This window comes from Aspergillus pseudodeflectus (assembly GCF_044049435.1).
Source record: "Aspergillus pseudodeflectus strain CBS 756.74 chromosome Unknown BJX68scaffold_25, whole genome shotgun sequence".
Classification (NCBI taxonomy): domain Eukaryota; kingdom Fungi; phylum Ascomycota; class Eurotiomycetes; order Eurotiales; family Aspergillaceae; genus Aspergillus; species Aspergillus pseudodeflectus.
Genome location: NW_027263801.1, coordinates 257,636 through 279,107, shown reverse-complemented (window position 1 = coordinate 279,107; position 21,472 = coordinate 257,636). Strand labels below are relative to the sequence as shown.

Here is a 21,472-nt window from a genome sequence, read left to right as displayed (position 1 = left end):
GTCTCTGTCCAGCTGGCAAAGGCAACAGGGCAGGAACCCTAGGAGGATTCCTCGATTTGAAAGACCAGGCCTGTACGTAACACACTTCTGGGGTGACCTGTTTCCACTGCGTCCTGCCAGGCAATGATAGCCTAGCAAGATTAAGCTCAAATGACAAAGGACGTAAGTAAAAGTACTCGACTGGAAGCATCTTGGTGCTAACCTTGGTAGGGTACTTAAGTTGGCGGCGCAACAGTATCAAGATGTCGGACCGTGATCGGCCGCGTCTCCTTCGGTTGGACCACCCCACGATTGACGACATGGCGTTGAAGCAGGCAGAGCTTCATGATGCCATCACCCAGCTTACTAGTGACCCAGATTCGAACAGTGTCAGGCATTTGAGGCTAAAGGGTATCTGGAGATGATGCCCCGAGGTGTCTGTCACTCATATATGGCGAATAAGCGTCAGCTGCAGGACCTCCGAGAGCTCTTGAAGACTATAGCCGAATGGCGGCAACGTAAGACTCAGGATATCGGCTATGTAGCTGCGGCCTCGGGCTTCCGCCGCCGTCTTTCAATCGCGATGACAGCGCCACCCGGTCAACCAAGAGAGTCATGCCTGGATTGGGCACCAATAGATATTTAACGCGAAAGAATGGGAGCAAACTCAGAAGGCTTCTTTTTTTTTCTTCTCCCCGATCCCTTCGAATGGTAAGCTAACTGGTTTGTTGCAGCTGATGAAGGGGAACATCCTACACATTCCGACAGAACAGCACTTCGAGATGCTGTCAGAGATGGACCTCTTCATTGAGGGCCGTTTTTCAGGCCGGTCAAAGGTGCAATATAGCTCGCTAGCCGATGTTCAGGTTTTGGAGGAGACCGTTGACAGGAAAACAGTTCTCGTCAAGACGGCTAGAGCATACAGCATTATAGGCTCAGACGAGGATTCCAGCACCGGAGGGGACTCCGAGCCCGTAGTCCATACTGCTGGGGGACATATGATCGGCTTATTGCTTAGGGGAGCTCGAGGGCATAATCTGTCGCATTTCACCCACGTTCTTGACCTCTTCGCGGACGTTATCCGCGCTACGGGGGCGACGGATATCCGTCTTGTCGACTGAAGCTTGATTAGCTCAAAATCTGTTTTTTGTGCGGCCTTTGCAGCAACCAAGGCGCCGTACCTATTGATAGAGACAGAAAGCAATAAAGTTGACCTTTTGCGAGATCTTCGTTATAAAAACAGAAGGCGTGGTTGTACAACGTTTGCGGGGATCCAGATCTGTGGCACGTCGCACGATTGGTTGCCTGGGACCGGTTCATACAGGGGACCCATGGGTTCATCGTGTCTCAGTATAGAAATCGGTAAACCGAGTCTAGATCGAAGATCGAAGGTCAGTGCGAGCTTGATAGACGTGAGATGAGCAGCAGAGGAGAAAGAGGGGGCGATCACTTGACTCAATCCTTGCCAAAGCGGCGGAGAAGACGCGCCTCCAACTTCTATGGTTGCATCCTTCGCCTGTCGCTGTCTCACTCACTTGCTCACCTGGATTTCTCCTAATCTTTTCTTTCTTTCTTTCTTTCTTCCCCTTCGCATCTTCCTGCTTTTCCACTTGCAGCCGGAGAGATCTCGGCTCGGCAGTCTTGATGCATGCGCGTACCCCGAAGCTGCCCGTTCGGCAGCTTTTCATTCTCTGTAAGTGGCTAAAATGTCGCCATCGCAGGTCTTTGCTAGCCTCCTGCTAACTTCTGCGCGTGCTTAGCAATATGTCGCTTTGCAGAGCCAAGTACGTCTACCGAGACTCATCTCGAGAAAGAACACAGCTAAACAAGATGTTATTCTGGCCCAACAGTTGCCCTGACCTCTTACCTTCCGTATCTCGTAAGCTTCTTACTTAACCCCGACCAATAGGTCTTCCATCTTCTGAGTCTTAACAGCCCGAAATGATCGAGAGCGTCGGCGTCCCCAAAGCTGAGGTTGCAAAATGGGCAGGCCTGACCACGGCCATTTCGTCCTTCGCCCAGGCCTTTATGGCTGTTTACTGGGGTACCGCATCAGATCGATTCGGTCGTAAACCGATCATCCTGCTCGGTTTGACCTTTACCATGATCTTCTCGCTAGCGTTCGGTCTCTCAAAGTCTCTGGCTATGTTGGTTAGCTGCCGTGGTATGATTGGCTTTATGAATGGGAACGTGGGCATCATTCGGACGGCTGTTGCGGAGATGGTGACGGATAAGGAGCTGCAGCCTCGAGCCTTCAGCGTGATGCCCATGGTTTGGACAGTGGGCTCAATTTTCGGACCGGCCTTTGGAGGTTCGCTTTCTCGCCCGTCGGAAAAGTATCCGGGGGTCTTTGGTCGCTCGAAATTCTTCCAAGAGTATCCCTTTTTCTTGCCGAATCTGGTTTCTGGAGTATTCTTTGTCATTGGTATCTCGACTGGCTTCTTGTTTCTTCATGTATGCGGTCCCGTAACCTTTTTTCGAGTAGTTCTGACCGGATATAGGAAACACTGGCGGCGAAGCAAGGCCATCGCGACCCTGGCATAGTCCTTGGCCGGGTCCTAACTCGTTCCTGTACACGTCGGCGTGAGAAGGCCAGTCTAATTGAGTCGGACGACGAGAGAACCCCTTTGCTAGGCGAGAATCACCCTGCCAAATCGCCACAAGATCAGCCCGAAGTAAAGAAGCACGGCTGGCGCGAGGTACTAAGCCCACAGTCTACCCTCGTTCTGTTAGCATACTCCTTGATGTCAGTACATACGATGGCATTCGAGTCAATGTTGCCCGTTTTTCTCCATAACCCTCCCCAGAACATACAGGACAATCCGAACGTGCAGCTCCCCTTCAAATTCGTGGGTGGCTTTGGCATGGGTAAGTCAATGCTCTCCTCAACTCCGAGGTGGCGATCACTGACCTTCCCAGACGCGCAAGAGATTGGAATGTTCTACACGCTAACAGGTATCATTGGTATGGTGATGCAATTCTATGTATTCCCCGCCTGCGCAACCCGATTCGGCGTGATCAATTGTGTCAAGGCCACATCCTTCGTCTTCCCCATCCTCTACCTTGTCACCCCGTACATAGCACTCGTCCCCGAGTCCATGCGCAACGTCACAGTCTTCTTCGTGGTCCTAACCAAGCTGACGGCCTCGATATTCAACTTCCCCAGCATCACAATCCTACTCACCAACTCTGCCAGCAGCCTTAGTATCCTCGGTACGCTGAACGGTGTTGCTACGAGTGTGAGTGCTGTTGGGCGCGCGGCGGGGCCGGCCCTGCTGGGACCTGTGTTCTCGCTGGGGGTCAAGATGGGCTATGTTATCCTTCCCTGGTGGTTGCTCGCGTGCGTTGCTTGTCTCGCGGCGATTCCGGTCCCGTTCATCGTCGAGGGTGAAGGGTTCCAGGTACAAGCTGCTGCTTTAGAGACAGACCCGGAGCCAATTGCCGTCGAGTCGCAAACTGTCAAGCACGCTGACAGTCGAGCCAGGGAATAATTCCAGGTACGGATTACCCGCAGTCCTACCTCACCCAAATATCCACAAAAATATCCAGCACGCGGATAAGAACAACAGAATGGTACTGCAAAACGATACACGAGAATCACGGCATTGGATATGATTAAAAGTTATCGAAAAATAAGCATATGAGATACGAGTATAAGCATGAGCATGAGCATGAGCATCTGACGTATATAGCATTTAACCACCGACATAGATTGATGCGAGCAATTTATAGAAAAGTACTTTGCATATATAGCGAATCAAATTGAATCTGAACATATCTCATCAAATTTCTCTCGAGATTGATTGGTATTTCAGAGTCCAATGCCAGCCAGTACTATATACTCCGCAGCAATGCAGCATGCATACATAGACTTAAGCATTAATAATCCAACCACGGCCGGGCCCGTCCGTGGCCATCCTCCACGACTCCGCCAAAAGTTACTCCACCCATCCGACCATACGATAGCTTCCCAGCCAGACCTGAGCTTCTCAGCTTCATCAACATCCGTCATATAGCATCCAATCAAGCGCAACAATCACCTTGACACCTCTTAAACTTTCACCAGTTCATATCTCGAAGTTCTCACAAAACAGCAAAATGGTCCGCCGCTACCCCTCATCTCTTCCCTCCCGTTTCTCCCACCCTCCAACAACCACAATTGCGACTAACAACCACTTCATCTGACAGGCCGCCCCAACAACCTCCGCCCTAACCCTCTCCATCCTGACCTCCCTCGGCGGCGCAATCGGCTACCTCCGCACAGGCTCGCTTCCCTCCGTAATAGCCGGCGTGTCTGTGGGCGCACTGTACCTCCTCTCCTTCCTCCGCCTGCGAAGCGGGCAGCCCTACGCCGAGGAGATCGGGCTCCTGGCGTCGATTGTGTTGGGCGGTGCGTCGATCCCGAGGGCGATACGGCTGCGCAAGACGGTGCCGCTTGTGCTTAGTGTATTGGCGGTTTATGGGCTTTTTGTTTTTGGGGGGGCGGTGTTGGGAAAGAGGGCTTGATTTGATTCTGTTTGGTTTGAGGATGATGAGCCTTGGGGTGGATACGTGATGACTACTACTACGTTATGCGATGCTACGTGAAATAAGACTGCAGTCGAGGAGCAAATGTGGATGAGTTTGATAATTATAGTGTCCTCGTGTTTATATCTTCTCAGATTCCTGGTATGAGCCGCCTACCTTGGCAAGAGACTTACAGTAGGACATGACATCTTCGCCCGGTGGGCTCAATGCAACGAAAGGAAAGCGCACGCAGGATAGGGACCAGGTTTTCCGTCTCTCATCGAAGCCTTCCTTCACAGCAAGACGGCCAGACAATCGCATCAAGCCACATATCAGTTCCTTCTGTCAGGGTGACACAACTCACCGAGACTGCTCCCGATTCCGATGAACCATAACAATGTCGTCGCGCCGCATCGCGTCCGGAGCTCTTTTCGTTTCGATGTCCCAGAAAGTAAAGCCCGTCGCGCGGTTCGCATGGAACCGCGCCGGCAAAACTACTGATAGAAAGCATCAGGGCAAGAAAAATTGCACGAAGATATGATCATAGAAAAAGAAAGACAAGGACTCATAGCAAACATCTTGAACTTCAACATGCATCGACTTAGCTGGAAGTATGTTGTCTCTGGTTTATTTTGCGCCTTAATATTATGCCGTCGGGTCGTGATCTTATTGCGCTGGGTCGACAATGGTTTCCGATTCGCGGATTGTTCCCACGACTGCTGAGGAAGGAAGCTCTTCAAGCGTCGTCTCCGTCCGACGATCAGGAGCGAATGCGTACCTTGGCAATCTAGCCATCTTCTCCTCCGGGCTGGTCTCATTATCTGAATACACCAGCCTCGACTGCTTGGACTTGTCTTTCTTGCTCGGCTTCTCTTCCACGGTCTCCGCGGGTTTGGGTGCTGCACTTGCGGCCGCTGCTTGATCGGCTTCCTTGGCAGCGCCAGAAATGAGGTCGTCGATGGAAGAAGAAAACGGTGTGGCTGCGGGTCTTTCTCCATTAGCTACACCAGGCACAACCGATCCTTCGGGAAGAGGGTGCCCCATGTGCATTTGTTGTAGCTGATAAGCGTTGACCTGGGGGGCGCCAACTGCAGGTCGTTGCGGTAGACTTGGTGCCGCTGGTAGGCTTCCCGTTCGGGGAGGGAATGCGGTCGTCTGAGGAAGGTTGGCCTGAAGAGTCTGTTGCTGGTGCAACTGCGGTGGTGTGTTTCCGTACCCTGGAACGGGTTGTGGCGAGTATCCGACGGGGGTAGAGTATTGCGTAGACGGAGGGAACTGTGGCTGCCCACCTGGTGAAAAACTTGGGTAAACAGGACTTGCCGTTGATTGGTAGGGGGAACCAGCCCCTCCGTATGGTTGAGGATAAGAGAATGCCGCTTGTGCCGGAGCGACGGGGTTCGCGGGAGATTGCGTCTACAGGGATTCCATGGTTAGAGAACGAAGGACAATACAAAGGTAAATCACACTCACAAAGCCAGCCACGTTTGAAGTAGGAGTCGGAGTCAGGCCCGCGCCGACCGGGGTCGCTTCGCCGCTACTTCCTCCGGTTCGAGCTTCGGCCTTCTTAGCCTTGTGCTCCGCCAAGCGCTTCTTCAAATCCGAGATGTTTTCCGTTTTCGGCTTCTTTGCCGGTGGTCCGCCGGAGCTCGACGCGCCTGGAGGAGGGTTGCCAGTGATGGCTTGTCGCTCTGCCTCCTCTTGCTGATATTGGGCAATGACGCGTTGGTTGTGGGACTGTATAACATCTTCCGGAATACCTTCCATGCCAAAGATTTCGACGTCAAGGCTTGACCGGTTTGAGAGCGCGTTGTCGACAGCCGTTAGCTGTTCCTTGTGTACCTGACTCATGTGGACCGACAAACCTAGGAAAACGAGTTATGTTAGCTGTTGTTGCGTTACGGTTCGCATCCGGCCATGCCACATACCTCCCGCTGTGTTGAGCCTCCTCCCACATCGCTCACACTTGAAATGCTTCGCTTTTTGATGCCCAATGAGCACTTTCATGTCTATGAATGACTTTTCGCAGTAATAACAGCTATAGAGATGTTAGATCGAAACACGGCTGACTGGCTTATCTATTACTTACAATGGTTGAGCAAGAAGCTCTTCCAAAGTTGGACCACGTCTCTTCTTTCCCATCGTGAAAGTGAAGCAAATAAATCCCGGTTTCCGAGGGCGATATATGACTATGGCGCGTCGCGACAATTCGTATGGGGCTATGAGCGTGGTTGATGCAATGCAGATCGATGGTGAGAGCTGGACCGCGGGAGGAACTTCACAGGTCACGTGCTAATTCCCCACGTGATGTTAACCCGATCTAGATCCACCATCATCTGTAGTTGTCGTAGACTTTGTATTATGTATTAGTCGAAGTGCAGTCCCCTTCTCTCAAATAATACTTTGAAATAATTCTTCCTGATTCAACCTAGATTCAACTGTTGCAACCAAAAATTGTACAAGTGCTCACTGTAGCCAACCTGAAGTAATCCGCCAAAAGGAAAACGAAACACTCGAAACGCCATTCGCTAGTGGATACACATAAAGCACAAAAGAAGAAACGTCACAACCCTGTAGCCTGGCGAGCGCCGAGCCAACACTGCCGGCCAGACACGTAAAAACACAAATTGCAGTAGATGTACAGCCTTTTAAGGGTCCGCTTGATGAACACAATAGGGTACAATTAGTATTAAAACAACGGCGGGAGTATTTGAACACAAGAACTTCACAAAGAACATCTAAACAGGGCGCGGGGGTCCCGGTGGATGGCTTTGTGGAAGCCCTGGAGGAGGCAGCCCAGCGGCTGCCCCATAAGGGCTGTAATAATCGGGGTAAGGTGTGCGATATGGTTGGGGCGGCTGCTGAAGAGGTCCCGGCGGCCCGCGAGGAGGAAATGGGGCAACTGCCCGGGGATCCAAAGCTGGAGGCGGATAGGGAGCCAGTGGGCCTGGAGCTCGTGCCGCGGCAATGGGTGGCAGCTGTGGGGTCGGAGCATGATGGGGATGAGGATGAGGGTGAGGGTGAGGGTGAGGGTGGGGGTGAGGATGATGTTGAGGATGAGGATGAGGATGAGGTTGAGGGTGGGGGTGAGTATGCGTATGAGGGCCAGGGGCCAAGTGAGGCGGCGGAGCAGCCAATCCCGGGGGCGGGAGGCCAGCCTCGCGGGGTAGGGGAAGAGATGGACTCTCAGACTTCTTCTTTTTGATACCAGGCCTCGCCTCTATTGCCTTTCTTGCCGCCTCTGCAGCTCTGTCTGCTTCGATTTGGGCCTTGGATCGCTTTGGATTTCGGACACGACCCTCACGGTTAAAGCGAGCCCAGTGATTAAGCATGGCCTCTGTACGCTTTGGATTCTTCGAGTTTGCGATTTTCTGTCGTCGAGCGAGCTCAGCGGCATCAGGCGTCTCATCTGGTGGAGAGGGCCCCGAGGGGCCTTTCTTAGAATATCGGACCACTGTTCCATTGGGGGCTGGCTCGATCGGCAACAACTGCGAACTTCCAGACCGTGACTGCGACAAAGTATCCCCCACTGGGGTTGAGCGAGCAGTCGCAGCATCCATTGCCGGCGCCAGGGACATTGGAACCTCCGAGCCCGCGCGAGAACCCGCATGAGCAGCACCCCTGCCGCGTACACGGCCACCCCGACCTCGGGTACCGAAAGCCCGTCCAGCGCCGTACTCAGGGGTCTCGGCCTCAGCAGCTTGGCGACGAGTGCGAGCACGGCGTTTCGCTGGGTTGGCGAAATCTCCGTCGGGCTCGCCTGGCGTAGGTGCATCACTGGCCCCGGCTTCATCAGAGTCGTTCGCTCTACTGGCAGCTTCAAGTTCCGCGGCTTTGCGTTTGCGGGTAGCTTTTCCAACAAAGTCTTCACGTGGAGGGTTCTGAAACTTCGGCACATGTTCGACATCAAACTTGGTAATAGTTGGCCATCCATCGGGATTGGGATTGTTGGGACCATTTTTAACCAACATCTTTCTGTACTGAGCGGGAGTGGGTTTAAAGCCGCCCTGCACAAAGGGATTTTGATTGCCGACTTTGTCTTCCTTCGGATCATGCTTGTATCCGTACAGCATTGCCTCCTTTTTGTCTTCGAACACTTGTGGTCGTTCAAGCTTCCTAGGATCGCTCGTGGTCTTGAGGTTGTGCCTCGTGGCCAATTTCTGAAGCCTGTCGATTGCCAAATACTCTTCCTGCCACACTTTCAAAGCAAAAGCAACATTCTCCGTGATGGCATAGAGCTCGTCACTGCTGCGCAGTTCAGGGTCACGGAGTTGAGCTAGATAATCTTCGAGCGGTGCGATTTCGAGGAATTCGCCACGATCGACTTTGGACTTTTTGTAGGGATTCGGTCGCTCGATGAGCTCTGGCATGTCGCGCTTCTTCCCACGCTTAGATTCATGGAAAACAGCAGTCCATGTAGCACTCATTTCATCCGTGCTTGCATCGTAATCTTCGGCAAACTTGCGAACATCATGTATGTTCCAAAAGTTGTGAAGGCGCTTATCCACAGAGGCGGAATCTTGTTCGCGAGAAAATTCGTGCAGTTGATTGGAGAGAGCAACATCGGATTCGCCCTCAGGTGCCTCCCCATCGCCGTCATCTCCATCTAACTCGGCACGATCTTTTTCATCCTCATACAGCTCAGCTCCTTCTGCCAATTCGTCTTCAGCGCCTACAGCACTGTCCTCATATTCATCGGGTTCGGCTGTATGCCTCGACCCATTCTCTAAAGGTGTCGCCATTTCTTCATCTTCAGAGCGCTCATCATCGTCAAGTTGGCTTTCCTCCTCATCGGACTTGGGTATGTTGCGATTCCGGGCGTGTGGCTGGGCAGCACACATTTTGAGGTGCTTCTCCAAAGCCTCATCGCGGGTAGGTTCAATTGTAGGCGGCTCATACAACACTCCACAAAAGCTACACATTGAGCGGCGTTCCTTTGGTGGCGGAGATGTCGTTGTGTTGACAGACATAGAAGTCGCGTTATTGGGTTCGGAGATTCTTCGGCGCAGCATGGAGTTCTGGCTGCCCACCGCCGAAGTATGGCTCTCCATGTCAGTTTCTCCCTGAGCAACGGGGGTCATGACTGGCCGAAGCTGAAGTGGTGCGAATGAATACGTTGTGAAACAGAAGACTGATTCAAGAAACGGGCCAATTAGTTGAAGTAATTGGCCCTAGCGCGTCCCAAAAATAAAGAACCTGTCAATACAGTCAGTTGCTGGATGAAAAAGTTCGCTTGGTTTGCCAAGACCCCCGAAGTAAGAACAGGAGTGCACCGCGCCGAGCGACAAAAGTGTAGTGTGAGATGTGGCTGAGAAACACGCAGAACAGCCACCGGGCAATGAAAGAGTTTAACGAAGTTGGAAGGTAGATTGCAACAATTGCAGTAGGGAAAGCCTTGACAGGGAGGATTTCCGAGGTACGTGGTGGAAGCAAAATGAGCGACTTGTAACACTTACTTTGAGAATGAACAACAGAACCAGTCTGCTGCAGGGAATGAGATGAACCGATGAGACGAAAACAAAGAAAGAGCAGCGCTGACACCCCCAAGCAAGGCCCGCGGCGAGAAATCAATTGGCAGAGGAAGAGGAGGCGAGTAGAAGAAGAAGGAGGTCGCGAGCGGCTGCCAGGGATCGAAGTAGAAAGTGGTCGTAGTCAAGCACGGGCTAAAGTAGACTCAGGATTGATCCAGCGGGTAAGCAAAAGTCTATGCGCCCCCGGGCAAACACCCCAAACAATACACAGAGATAGGTCTGTTCCCTATCGGAATAGCCTATTACTGGAAATCAGTGAAGATCCGAGGGTCTGACCCTGTGCAAGTCGATTATCCTGTTAGGAGTTGCGAAAAGTTCTGATGAGAAGTATGAGATTACACGGGGCGAAGGAGAAAGGAACCCAAAAGTGGGTAAAAGAAAGGGAGACCGGAAGGAGACAAGAATAAAAATCACAACAGGTGCCAGGAAATGAAATCGCGACCTGAAAAACAAGCAGAGGGGGAGGCGGAGGTGTTGATTGAGGGTGTTGTAGAAGCAATGAAAGTAAAGGACTGGGAAAAACTGAGTCTACAGTGTCGAGGACTGTAGAGATGATCCTACTAGTAAATTACTACTACTATTCCTTGTGCCGTATGGGCTGTTACGCATATTACGACTTTCCCTGTCCGGATCCACAGGACGGGCGAATCCGCTCCCTGGTTTCAAGCGCCTCCGGATGGATCCCCCTCTTCTTTGAACTCTTTTTTACTCCTACAAGAACTGCTTGAAGATCAAAAGATTGCTCTGCTTCCTTCCCTGCGATAGACTCCATGCATTCTACTTTCAGCCTTGATTTTGGCACTTCGGGTGCACGCCATCTTTTCCACGAGTCTGCGCGGATCCTCCTTAATCGGTCGCATGGCCTGTCATCAGACTACTAGTAGAAAATAAACTCAATGTGTATCATTCCGTACTGTAATTACAGCTACCAGTACTGACATCATTTACCAGGGCGTAGGAAGAACTAGAAGACTGGGAAGAGCAGAGGTATAATTAGCCATTCGTAAGAAGATTTCATTTATCTAAATAGGCCCTACAAGAAGGTTGCGTTATGTAAGAAAGGGGAGACAGCTCTATCTATTCCGTAGAACATGGCGGAAAATTGTTCGTATTGACATGGGTTGGTAGAAGTATATATAAAACCGCTCTAGACTAGATAAGTGGGATAAGTCGTCCGGCAATTTGATCGTGAAGTACCCGTGTACCCCCTGCATGACACGAACAGCGTTGTTTGATTACATATCACTCATATAGTTTTGCCGCTCAAGGAAGGTACTTCAGTCTTCAGGTACAGAGTATATCGAGTGCCCCTTGCTTGTTTGGAAAGCGTGACTGTTTCGCCTTTTTCAAGTCGCATATGCAAGTAATCAGTGATTCTTCTCTCCGACGTCCAATGCAACAAGGAACCTCGATACGCAATTATATGAAGCGCTGGTAGCTGTGATTTCCACGATCTCTCGGTCGTTGAAGTGCTCCTTGACAGCTTGGAAAACCTCATCCGGAACGGTAACAGTTTTCGTCATGGCATCCGTATATCTCAGGACTGCACCTTCAGCAGGGCTTAGCACCCCTTCCGCTACCTTCTCCTGGACATCAGCTCCAGTATCACGAACGATCCGTAGTGCGGTATCGCTCAATCCGGCCTCAGCTAGGAGTGGCGAGTGTTGGTCCCACTCATATAGTGCACCGTTCAGGACCGCTACGCGGCAGATGATCAATTCACGGACTAGAGGGGCGAGGCTGGTCCGCGTGCGAATGGCGCCGATGAATGAGTTCCAGCCGTCCGCGACTGGGAAACTGTGTAGAAGAGCTCGATCTAACGCCAGGAGTCCGCCAGGGGCTCGTCGAGCCTGCACTCGGGCGAGAATCTCAGCCTCTTCGGGAGTGCTGGTGGGTGGAGGGTCGGCAACGTATGGCAGACGCATTGTGAGAATAAGCCTTGATTATGGGAAGAATCTGGGCTTGATTGATATACGATTGTGCCCCTTGATCGCTCAACTCTTCTGTGGGGTACGTTAGCAAGTCCAGAAAATCTGAAGCCATGAGCACTGTGTTGTTCCACTCACCGAATTGTCTCGAGAGGTGAGGAAAGTAAATAAAGACCTGTGTGACTCGTTGGTAGCAGTAGCAAATGTTCAAATACAGTGGACGTATGCTTCCATTTATGTACATAGCACCGTCAACCCCACGGGCGGATTGCGGAAGGGTCCGCCGCGGGACAGCCGAGTCGGTTATTTTCTCTCCTCTATACTTCGGAAGACCGCCGCGATTTCAACTAAATCGTTCAGAATGCCAACAGCTAGTGATGAGCTTCTGGATTGCAATCAAAGACCAGGGATAGGGCCAAAATGCGCTTGCTCAAATCATGGTGCGACGACACATAGTCGGCTTCGATCCGGGTTCGTTCATTATGGACCAGTGGTCGATATATTTTAATACAGAAAGGGTAACTCGAGACCAACGAGACGATATAATGCGAAGTAGTACCGTCTTCTGAAGCACCTCCAAGATACCAGTCATGACATTCTATTGCAGGTAGCTCTCGGTGGTAATAGAATCGTGCTATCAGCTCTGGATCGAGTGTTGAATAGAAGGCAAGATGAATATTAGGATTTTGTTTTTCAGCCAGATCCTACAGCACCATCTATCAGTAATAACAGAAGGCATCTAAATAATTGCTAGATCTGACAGAAATAAAAAGTCCAGCATGGTGTATGTTTGAACCCAGCGCAATCACGCTAAGGGCTTCTTGGCGAAGGTCATGCAGTCCCCACCGCCAAAACACCAGCGGAGCTTGAACAGCAACAGCGGCAACACTGCGCCCTCGGCCACCACAAACCCAGCTACACTCGGAACTCGATACATACAAGCGTGAATTTGCAATGCCCCCCAAAGGGTCGAAACCTACGAGCGACGAGCTCCTTGCCCAATTTGACAACTTGGGTATCGAGTCCACCACCGATCCCTCTCCAACAACTGTCACAACTACCGCCCCCAGGACTGCACAGGTCGATGAGGATATTCTGGCCGAACTGGGCAACCTAGCTTCTCAGCGCCCGAGTAGCAGAGCTGGAACCCCGCGTACGTCGACTACAGAGCAGAGACCGTCGACAAAATCACCTAAGCCCCCCGCGACCCCGGCAGCCCGCTCGAGTGAGGACAAATCCGCGCCTCGGAAGTCGGAAGAAGTACAGCCTAGTGCTAGAGAGGAGCCGGCGGTCGAGGAGAAGCCGTCCTCGAATGATGGCGGCGGCGGCGGTGGGTGGTGGGGAGGTCTCTTTGCGACTGCCAGTGCTGCTATGAAGCAGGCCGAGGCCGCCGTGAAGGAAATCCAACACAATGAAGAAGCCCAGAAGTGGGCTCAGCAGGTCAAGGGGAATGTCGGTGCACTAAGAGACTTGGGTATGTCTTTTCCTTTCTCCGACTGGGGTACCTGACGGGTGCTGATTATTGTTGTTCAGGCGGAGAGCTTCGCAGCATGGCGATGCCTACATTTACATCCCTCATCCACACGCTTGCGCCCCCAATTTCATCCCACGAACGACTTCAAATACACGTCACACACGACCTTTCAGGATACCCTAGTCTTGATCCACTTGTCTACGCGGTCTTTTCTCGTGTTATGGCGCAAGTGGAAGGGGGCGACCTGCTAGTCATCCAACGGGGGCAGGAGTCGGCGCCAAAGCGCGGACAAGACCACAGCGCATCGACCGCAGGCTGGCGCGATGGCCCCTGGTGGCGAACAGTTACCCCAGGAAGCCCTCGAAGTATTTCGGCCGTGCCTGGCCTCGTGGAGGCAACCAAGCTTTGCCGAGCCAGCGCGGAGGGGTATGCCGCCGAATACTTCGCCGCAAAAGGTGGGGTGGAAGAGGCAGCGAAGCAAGCCACACAGGTTCTAAGTGAAACAAACCCTGTCCGAAGCAGCGACATCTTTCTCGCCATTCAGGCAGTCGTCCAGAAATCCTCATCGACAGGCGCAGAGCTCTTCCAGGCCGGTACATCCACGGAGAAAGCCTCGCGCTCAGGCGTCATGGACATTTCCGATGCAAGCGACGACGAAATCACCTTTGCCCTCTACCTCCACGACCCCATCCACGGCATCGCATTCCATACCGTCTCCCAGGCCATCCCCCAGAAATGGGTTGAATGGCTCGATGCATCCTCAACCCCAGCAGCACATGACCCGGCAGAGCCATCATCAACGACAGATGTCCACGTGCCTCGTGCCGTTGTTCCCGAAGAAATCGCCGAAATTGTCGAAGGCGGCGGCGTCGACCCGCGCGAGTGGGCGGCCGAATGGATCGAGGAAGCCATCTCGCTCGCGACGGGTGTCGTCGCGCAACGCTACGTCGCACGGAGAATGGGCGTTGGCGAGTCAGGAGCTGCGAAGGGGAAGATGCGTGCCGAGCAGGCGTCTGTCGTGGAGAGTGGAGCCGGGGAGGCTGCGCGGGCGCTGTAGCACTTTTCCAGCCTTCTTTCTTGTTGCATTTACATTTACACATTAATTTTGTTCCACGTTGTACGAATCCTTCAGGTTTAGCGGGCCTCAGCTCTGAGCTTCAGTTTCAGCCCTCCAGCCTCCTTTTCATCCCACGTCATCTTTGCCTTTTCTGAAGGCTTGTTCATGAACTAATAATGATTTTCCATTTCTCGTATTTTCGGCGCCTGTCGTTCACAATCTCCTAGCTTGGTATTTCCGTGCTAAAGCATTCCCTTTGACCAGGGCCTGACTATTTCGTACGGGGTAGCTGGTAATATGCAAGGCTGCAAGCACAAACGCAATGCTGTGGCAAATCCCAACCTCGGAGGCAAGATGAGAAACACGCGCCACTTATCTTATTGCACTGTCGACCTATAAGCTTCGTCTTCGTGGAAACGCTGTTCCTTTTTGGTGTCCTAGTATCAGTAGTAGCTGCCCAAGAGAACGGCTAGATATACCACTTTCGCCCTTGGGCTTGGAAACTTCGAGTTGAGTGCAAGCTAGAGATGTTAAATTCCCTCAATAAAAAAGCAAAACGAGAACCGTTGCGGGTATCATTCTAGTACTAAGTAGTAGTATCTATCTAGCCGTCTAATCATATCAATTGGATCCATGGCATGGCACATGACGTATGGCACGATCAGAGGTTCAAGGGCCCTCCGAACCCAGGCACGTAACCGAAATTTGCGCAAAGAGGTGTGACACTATGGTATATCAATTAGCTTGTATGTTCTGACCGGCGAGGGTAGTTTTCCCAGGGGTGGAAAGAAAGTAGTAATAATACAGAGATAGTTGAGGTATTTACTACGTACCTGGTGCTTCCGTTCAACACGGTGTGTGCGTCTGTGCCCTCTTCACTGGCCTGCAGGGCCTTTTTCATGTCTGTCAGCTGGGCGGACCATTTGAAGTCGCGCTGCCGCAAGGAGGTCGTGGTGGTAGTGGTGGGCTTGACGCCGTTGGTGGTTGCTGCTGCCGTCACTCCGTTGGTTACGCCATTGACACCGTTGACGCCGTTGGAGAGGGTATCCCCGTTCTGAGCGTGATGACCATTCGTCGTTCCATTGATGCCATTCGTTTCCGGCTTCTCAACCTCGGCATATAGGCAACCGTGGGACCAGTAGTACGGTAGCGTCCGCGTGTAGAGCACGGGTCTGCTCTCCACGTCTTCGCGCATGGGGATATTTAGGTTGTACAGCTCCACGCGCTCATCCCAGTTCTTGTATAGATGGTGGATGATTTTCACAGCCAATCGCGCAGCAGCCTGAATTATCTCCATCGGCTGCTCGTCCTTGCTCCCGAAGGAAACGGCAATCCCACGCTTCCCGCACGTTGCGGCCTCGAGGGCGCCGCCTACGGTTCCAGAGGCGAGGTTGTAGATGGTTGAGGCATTGCGGCCGTGATTGGGGCCTGAGATTACGAGGTCAACAGGGGGACGGTCGGTGAAGAGATTGAAGAGGCCGAGTTGCACGCAGCTGGCGGGGGTGCCGTTGGTGAGAACGACCCATTCGGGTTCTGATTTCCCTTGAGCTTGATCTTGTTGTTCTTGCTCTGAAGGGGTATATGTCTCGTCCCAGGTCCCGTCGTTTCGGAAGGCGTTGGGTGGCACGTAGGTAGCTTTCAACGGGGCTTCGATGATATGTGCTTTGCCGATCCAGGAGCGTGAGGCGGCGGGGATGGCCACTGAGACGAGATGGCCTGCATCTTGGAGGGTGTTGACGAGCGGCCGGACATATGGGGACAATCGCCGAGAGGGTGGCCCATCATCGTTCACTAACTATATCATGGCGTTCCACATCAGTACTGGGTAATCATTGAGATTTCCGTATCTGGACGCGTGCATCATCATCGGAGGCTACCGATTAAGCGCTCTTTGGCTTATTTTTTTTTTTTTTTTTGGGAGAGAGGGGCAAAAAGTGAAGCAGCCTAATGCTGGTCTGGTGACTTCATGGAGTGAGGAAGATCAATGTAGATACGGCGGGCTGGGGGCGAGCATTGAATTTTGCCCCAGAGCAAGGACACTGAGCGAGAAAAAGAAAACATCATCCATCATCCAAACTCGGGAGTACTAACCAGTATATGCATATTTCGATACTTGGCAATGGAAGGTGGAATACAGAGAGGTTACGGCGGGGAGTATAGTTTATCGAGCTCGAAAGAGGCAAAAGTGTGGAAGCTTTCAAGAAGAACGATAGCCTCGGAGACGGCCGCAAATATTGTATTTATAGCTTCAATCAACCGGATAAGAGTTTGAGGCCCTTTCTTCACCGTTTTCCTCAGTTAAGTACCGACCACGACTCTGGGGAGGCGAGTCCAGCTCGAATCTGGTCGCGGTGAGGCTTTTGGGAGCTTGCGGGGGACGACGAGGAGATGTTTGCTCCGTATTGAAGTATGAAAAGACATAACAATACATGTTTCAAACCGACTGCCTGATAGTGCAGTAACTAGAAAGCAAGGCGTTGAAACACGTATGGTTTGGGACATGACGCAGCCAGACTTGAGGCGGCCAAAAAGAGGCTGCGGTGAAGCTGTCGTGGGGAAACGAATTCCGTCACCCACAGGTCCAAGACCCCAATCAGTCGCAGCCAGAGTCAGCAGAGTCCGCCGCCGCAGTTCACTTAAAGTGCGTGACAGACGCTCACTTGCAAAGTTGGGATTTGGAATGGAATCGATGAAGGGCACAGACCAAGAGGGAAACAGCAGGGCGAGAGAGCAGCATTTGCCAAGGATCGGTAGACTGTATATAGTTCTCCAGCAACAGGAAAATCCTCAATCGCCGAAAATTCGAGCGCAGTTCAGTTGCTTGCCAAGGCGCCGGAATCGCAGAACGTTGCACAGAATTTTCTTGGGTGGATTCATGCCAAAAACTACACGGAGCTGACAAGGAAGATCATGGTCCGGGCATTCCTCCAGGGCGTCCAGGCTCCAGGCTCCAGCATCTGGTGGCTACGGAGTATTTTGTAGGCGAAGGATGAGGCTGGCCAGGGAAACACGTCGTCAACAACTCCTCCGTACCTACTACTGGGCGATTTTGCCCTGCAGTGATTCTCCTTGTCCGTTCACTGCTCATCATGCAAGATGCGCATCTGGCTCAACCATATGTTACATCGCTGCCGACCTTGTTGACATTACTCCGTAAGAACCACATTTATACCGCTTGGAACGAACCACACAGGTGCTTCCAATGGCACACGCTTCTAGAAGGGCACGACGGTCCCCTGGACTGGGGTTTTTAATATAGACCAAATTAATAATAATCCGTGAGAGACATCTCCAGCAGATCCGATTGGGATCTAATTGCCGAACCTGGCATAATTCCACGTCGAACCTCCCCTGTGCGACGCAGGGTCAGCAGGTTAAGATCGGACGATTCGGTCGCGTAATGCTGATAACTAGGATTAAACATCGTATGAGAAATCTGGTGTCAAGAGGACGTTATCACCCCTCATGCAAGCAAAAAGGTTGCTGGGGATGCATCGAGGAAAAGGTGGACTAGTGCAATCCGGCTATAGCGGTGCATTACTATGGACTTGGTATTTCCTGGGCGTGTTGGCGCGGTTGGCGATCATAGAAAATGCAGTTTCATGCCCAGACTTGATCATCTTGATCTTCGCCAAGTGGGAAACCATTAACCTTCCCTGACAATAGAATCTGGTCAGATCTCGTGCAGCGTATGCGGAGTCGGGGCCCTGAGACGAGGAGTACATAAAACACCGAAGAAGCCTGGAGGAGAAATCCTGTTCGAAAGTTGCATCCAAGGAGCAACTCACGCCATCTCGTCTCCCAGAGTTTGAAACCCTCCGCGCACGACGCACTAAAATAGTGGGCAGGTCTGGTCTGTGCGGACCTCATTCCATTATAAACCATTCAGGCTCTGACGAGGCTACACCACCGCATCGGAGGCCGATCGCCTCAAAATCTCTAGTGGGGAACCTGTCTCTCGTCACCATCGAATTTCTCACCTCTGAATCATTCCTCCTCCCTTTCCTCTCTCCATCACCGCTCACGACCATCGATTCCCGCTACTTTCTGGAGGTCCTTTCCGCCTCCAGGAACTTTTAACAGTCAACAACACTCGACCCGTCTGTGCAAGGCTCCCGCCTCGTCGCATTCCTGCACGGCATACCCACTCGGAACCTTGCCGGCTTTCTTGAGGTCTTCACGACGCGTCCCCCCGCTTTCGCATTCCCCTGTATGGACTCCGGGAGTGCTCAATCAGCTGCGGGCATTGACCCCAAGATTCTCGATTCCTATCAACCCGATACCGTTTTTACTATACCGTGGGAGAATACAGGCTACGACCAACAGCTGGATTGGGATACGAGTCAGGACTCGAACCAGGGGGATTCCGACTTCGCAGAGCTCAGTAGAAACCCTTCGCTGCTGGGACACCCCGGCGACTACCACAGCGATGACAGCAGGTATGGGCTTTTCGGACCTTTTTTTTTCCCTTTATCGCTTCCGGGGCAGCCGACTAATACATTCTGTGTAGCAGACATGCGAATTCGCCTGACAAGTTTGGGATAGCCGATGGCTCGGCTGAGGGCACAGTCAGCAGCACCGTCAGCCCCAAGACCCTACCCTCCGCCGACGATAACTTTCAGTTAGACGAGTCATGGCCGCAGTTACAGCTGTACAACAACTTCATGGCCAGTTTCCCAATGGACGCTTCGCTCATGTACCCCTACGCCAAGGAGCACTCAGCCCCCGCAGATGCCTTCATCGTCGAAGACGGGCCTGGATTATCACAAGGACACGGGTTGCCCGAAATCCCATCCGACCAGTTTATGCCGTTCCAGAGTATCCCGCCTGCATTCCCGTTCACAGCAGCTGAGCCATGGGCTGAACCGATTACGAATGCTACTAGGGCTATGCCGAGGAATATCCCTGTGGCAGTTCCCGCCATGGGCCCGCAATCAATTGACAAGGATCCAAGGCACTTTGGTAGCTTTCCAAGTTCCATGCAGTCCCTCGAGACCCGTTGGCTTGACAGTCTTGAGTCCCAGCTGCCTAGTAATATGACGTCCCCGTCATCATTCTCCACTGTTCCGCAGCAGTCACTATTCATCAAGGACGAGACAGCTGCCCAGGATTTGTTCAACTACAAATCTGAAAGTTCGTCGGTGTCGGATGATGTTTCCGCTGCCTTTGAGTATCCCTTCTCCGCTACAGACGACGTCCCGGCCTTCGCGGAGCGACAGCTTGATGAAGAATGCGTTTGGAAAGAATCTCAGAAGGAGGAGTCGCCCTCCGAGATCTCTCCGCCTCAAACGGCCACCGCGTTTGTTGTCAGTGAAGACCCATCGGAGCCACTATTCTCGACTATCTCTTCAGCCCCTTCACGGTCAAGAACTTCGCCTCTGACACAACGCCCGCCCGCGAAGCCACAGCCACTCGCAGTCCAGTCCGCCGCTACCATAAAGAAGCGCAAGAAGCGGACCTCAATCATTACTCTCAACGAAGATAACCCTAAGCCCTTGCAGATCGTCCAAGAGGATGGCCAAGGCGGGTCCATTGCTTCGGCAGACTTCGTCTCTCCGCCTCGTGGCGCTCGTCGCAAGGGCCCCTTGTCGATGGTTGGCAGGGCTAATGCCGGGATGCGAAGGAAGAACAAGGACACTTGTGTTCAATGCCGACTGAACAAGCGGAAGGTAAGCTTCTCTGCGTCGTCAATCTAGACCACGACTGACTCTAAGTAGTGCGATGGAAGCTCTCCATGCGAAGCTTGCCGCCCCACTCTGCATGAGCAGCCGTGTGCCCGGGCTTGCTTCTCAAGCATCGTTGAGTACGGAACTTGCAATTATATCTGTAAGCACGTCTCGTTCCCCATATAGGTGCTCTGCTAACAAGGTCAGCTCAACGAGCCATAAACCATCCCACTCTTGATAGATCTGGCCGAGTGCGGTTGAACATTCCTTTCGAATTTGACTTGAATGACCTGCTTTCATTTCTTGGGGAACGCCAAGGGAAATTCAACATTCGCGCGAGCCAAGCCTGGGGCTCTCTTTATGTTCTTGATCTCGGAGAGACCTACAAGTTTCTCCGAAGCTTGAGCGAGTACAACGGCAACTCACGATCCAACTTCCTCGAGTTCATTGACCGGCGGATCGTTGAGTCAAAGGACAAATCAAAGAACTGGCTGACCTGCGTCAAGGATTGTGATCCGATGAAGAACATTTACGTAAGTTCTTTGAATCTCGGCTTTATATATGTCACTAACGTGTCCGTTAGACGCTGCTTTCTCAGTGGAACAACATGCCTAGCCGTGCGAGCTATAGCTTCATTCCCCTTGACGCTAACGAGGAGGAGAAGCCTATGGACGTCAGCGACCCGAAGCACCAGCGCGAAATTCTTCTCGCGGCACAACTCTCGCGTATTGTCTGCCGCATGCTCGAAGTGGAAGGATTCCGGAAGCTCGAGAGGGACTTTTACAACATAAAGTGGAAGCAAATCTCTCAAGACACACACATGAACTTCCTCAAGGAGCTTGGCCACATCCTCCTCACCCTCCGTTGGCGAGTCTCGTGGTGGAAGCGCCTTGGCGATGGCGGCCAGGAGCCCGACCCGACCAAGCAACACTACGTGGACCGAGTTGACCTGCTCTGCCGAATCCTCTACGTTTACTACACCTGTGTTCTCGCGAAACTGCCATCTTGGTGTGCATCTGAAGTCCCCAAGGGCATCTGGTCTACGTACGCCGACGCAGAAAATCCAGTCTGGGACGACTTCCCTGTGGACCCTACGGACGAGGGCTTCAAGCGCTGGATCGAGCGAGGCACAGAGCTTATCGAGCAGTCCGGTGCGCCCATTCGTGTCGCTAAAATCTGATAACTGTTGGCCAAAAAGGCACTTCAGCCGAAATTTACTTCTAGAAGACTGTGGGTGGCGGCGGCGTGGAATGAACTTTTTTTGAGATACCCTTGCAAGCGTCTTGTTTACATTTCCTGTGTTTTACGAATTACGAATTTTCCATGTTCCTTTG

General features: G+C 52.4%; 9 protein-coding genes across 9 annotated transcripts; 5 read left to right on the top strand and 4 right to left on the bottom strand.

The window, feature by feature from the left end:
• The first annotated feature begins 466 nt into the window (after positions 1-466).
• On the top strand, positions 467-1,491 carry BJX68DRAFT_238539 (uncharacterized protein). The gene is made up of 3 exons (XM_071040374.1): positions 467-681; positions 736-1,096; positions 1,161-1,491. Exons 2-3 carry the CDS (start codon positions 762-764, stop codon positions 1,165-1,167), a joined length of 342 nt encoding a protein of 113 aa, XP_070898390.1. The 5' UTR covers positions 467-681; positions 736-761; the 3' UTR covers positions 1,168-1,491.
• BJX68DRAFT_238530 (MFS transporter) lies at positions 1,492-3,814 on the top strand. Its single transcript, XM_071040373.1, has 5 exons — positions 1,492-1,672; positions 1,740-1,763; positions 1,830-1,858; positions 1,915-2,433; positions 2,481-3,814. Exons 1-5 carry the CDS (start codon positions 1,624-1,626, stop codon positions 3,468-3,470), a joined length of 1,611 nt encoding a protein of 536 aa, XP_070898389.1. The 5' UTR covers positions 1,492-1,623; the 3' UTR covers positions 3,471-3,814.
• Positions 3,815-3,905: 91 nt separating this feature from the next.
• Positions 3,906-4,556, top strand: BJX68DRAFT_102199 (TMEM14 family protein). The gene is made up of 2 exons (XM_071035751.1): positions 3,906-4,080; positions 4,168-4,556. Exons 1-2 carry the CDS (start codon positions 4,078-4,080, stop codon positions 4,483-4,485), a joined length of 321 nt encoding a protein of 106 aa, XP_070898388.1. The 5' UTR covers positions 3,906-4,077; the 3' UTR covers positions 4,486-4,556.
• A 422-nt stretch (positions 4,557-4,978) lies between these two features.
• BJX68DRAFT_102205 (putative C2H2 finger domain protein) lies at positions 4,979-6,715 on the bottom strand. Its single transcript, XM_071035752.1, has 4 exons — positions 6,572-6,715; positions 6,411-6,520; positions 5,956-6,347; positions 4,979-5,898 (listed from the first exon to the last, which is right to left on the bottom strand). Exons 1-4 carry the CDS (start codon positions 6,622-6,624, stop codon positions 5,152-5,154), a joined length of 1,302 nt encoding a protein of 433 aa, XP_070898387.1. The 5' UTR covers positions 6,625-6,715; the 3' UTR covers positions 4,979-5,151.
• Positions 6,716-6,885: 170 nt separating this feature from the next.
• BJX68DRAFT_102189 (uncharacterized protein) lies at positions 6,886-10,044 on the bottom strand. Its single transcript, XM_071035750.1, has 2 exons — positions 9,939-10,044; positions 6,886-9,678 (listed from the first exon to the last, which is right to left on the bottom strand). Exon 2 carries the CDS (start codon positions 9,561-9,563, stop codon positions 7,221-7,223), a length of 2,343 nt encoding a protein of 780 aa, XP_070898386.1. The 5' UTR covers positions 9,564-9,678; positions 9,939-10,044; the 3' UTR covers positions 6,886-7,220.
• A 1,077-nt stretch (positions 10,045-11,121) lies between these two features.
• BJX68DRAFT_238524 (carboxymuconolactone decarboxylase family protein) lies at positions 11,122-12,198 on the bottom strand. The gene is made up of 2 exons (XM_071040372.1): positions 12,080-12,198; positions 11,122-12,016 (listed from the first exon to the last, which is right to left on the bottom strand). Exon 2 carries the CDS (start codon positions 11,936-11,938, stop codon positions 11,381-11,383), a length of 558 nt encoding a protein of 185 aa, XP_070898385.1. The 5' UTR covers positions 11,939-12,016; positions 12,080-12,198; the 3' UTR covers positions 11,122-11,380.
• Positions 12,199-12,690: 492 nt separating this feature from the next.
• On the top strand, positions 12,691-15,016 carry BJX68DRAFT_238522 (DUF5427 domain-containing protein MTC1). The gene is made up of 2 exons (XM_071040371.1): positions 12,691-13,415; positions 13,475-15,016. Exons 1-2 carry the CDS (start codon positions 12,896-12,898, stop codon positions 14,470-14,472), a joined length of 1,518 nt encoding a protein of 505 aa, XP_070898384.1. The 5' UTR covers positions 12,691-12,895; the 3' UTR covers positions 14,473-15,016.
• On the bottom strand, positions 15,017-17,189 carry BJX68DRAFT_238518 (5'/3'-nucleotidase SurE). The gene is made up of 3 exons (XM_071040370.1): positions 16,564-17,189; positions 15,306-16,267; positions 15,017-15,197 (listed from the first exon to the last, which is right to left on the bottom strand). Exons 1-3 carry the CDS (start codon positions 16,573-16,575, stop codon positions 15,134-15,136), a joined length of 1,038 nt encoding a protein of 345 aa, XP_070898383.1. The 5' UTR covers positions 16,576-17,189; the 3' UTR covers positions 15,017-15,133.
• A 1,495-nt stretch (positions 17,190-18,684) lies between these two features.
• Positions 18,685-21,318, top strand: BJX68DRAFT_267554 (uncharacterized protein; the record flags this gene model as incomplete). The annotated part of the gene is made up of 5 exons (XM_071045842.1): positions 18,685-18,911; positions 18,986-20,141; positions 20,190-20,298; positions 20,346-20,671; positions 20,722-21,318. 5 exons carry the CDS (start codon positions 18,685-18,687, stop codon positions 21,316-21,318), a joined length of 2,415 nt encoding a protein of 804 aa, XP_070898382.1.
• Positions 21,319-21,472: the final 154 nt, after the last annotated feature.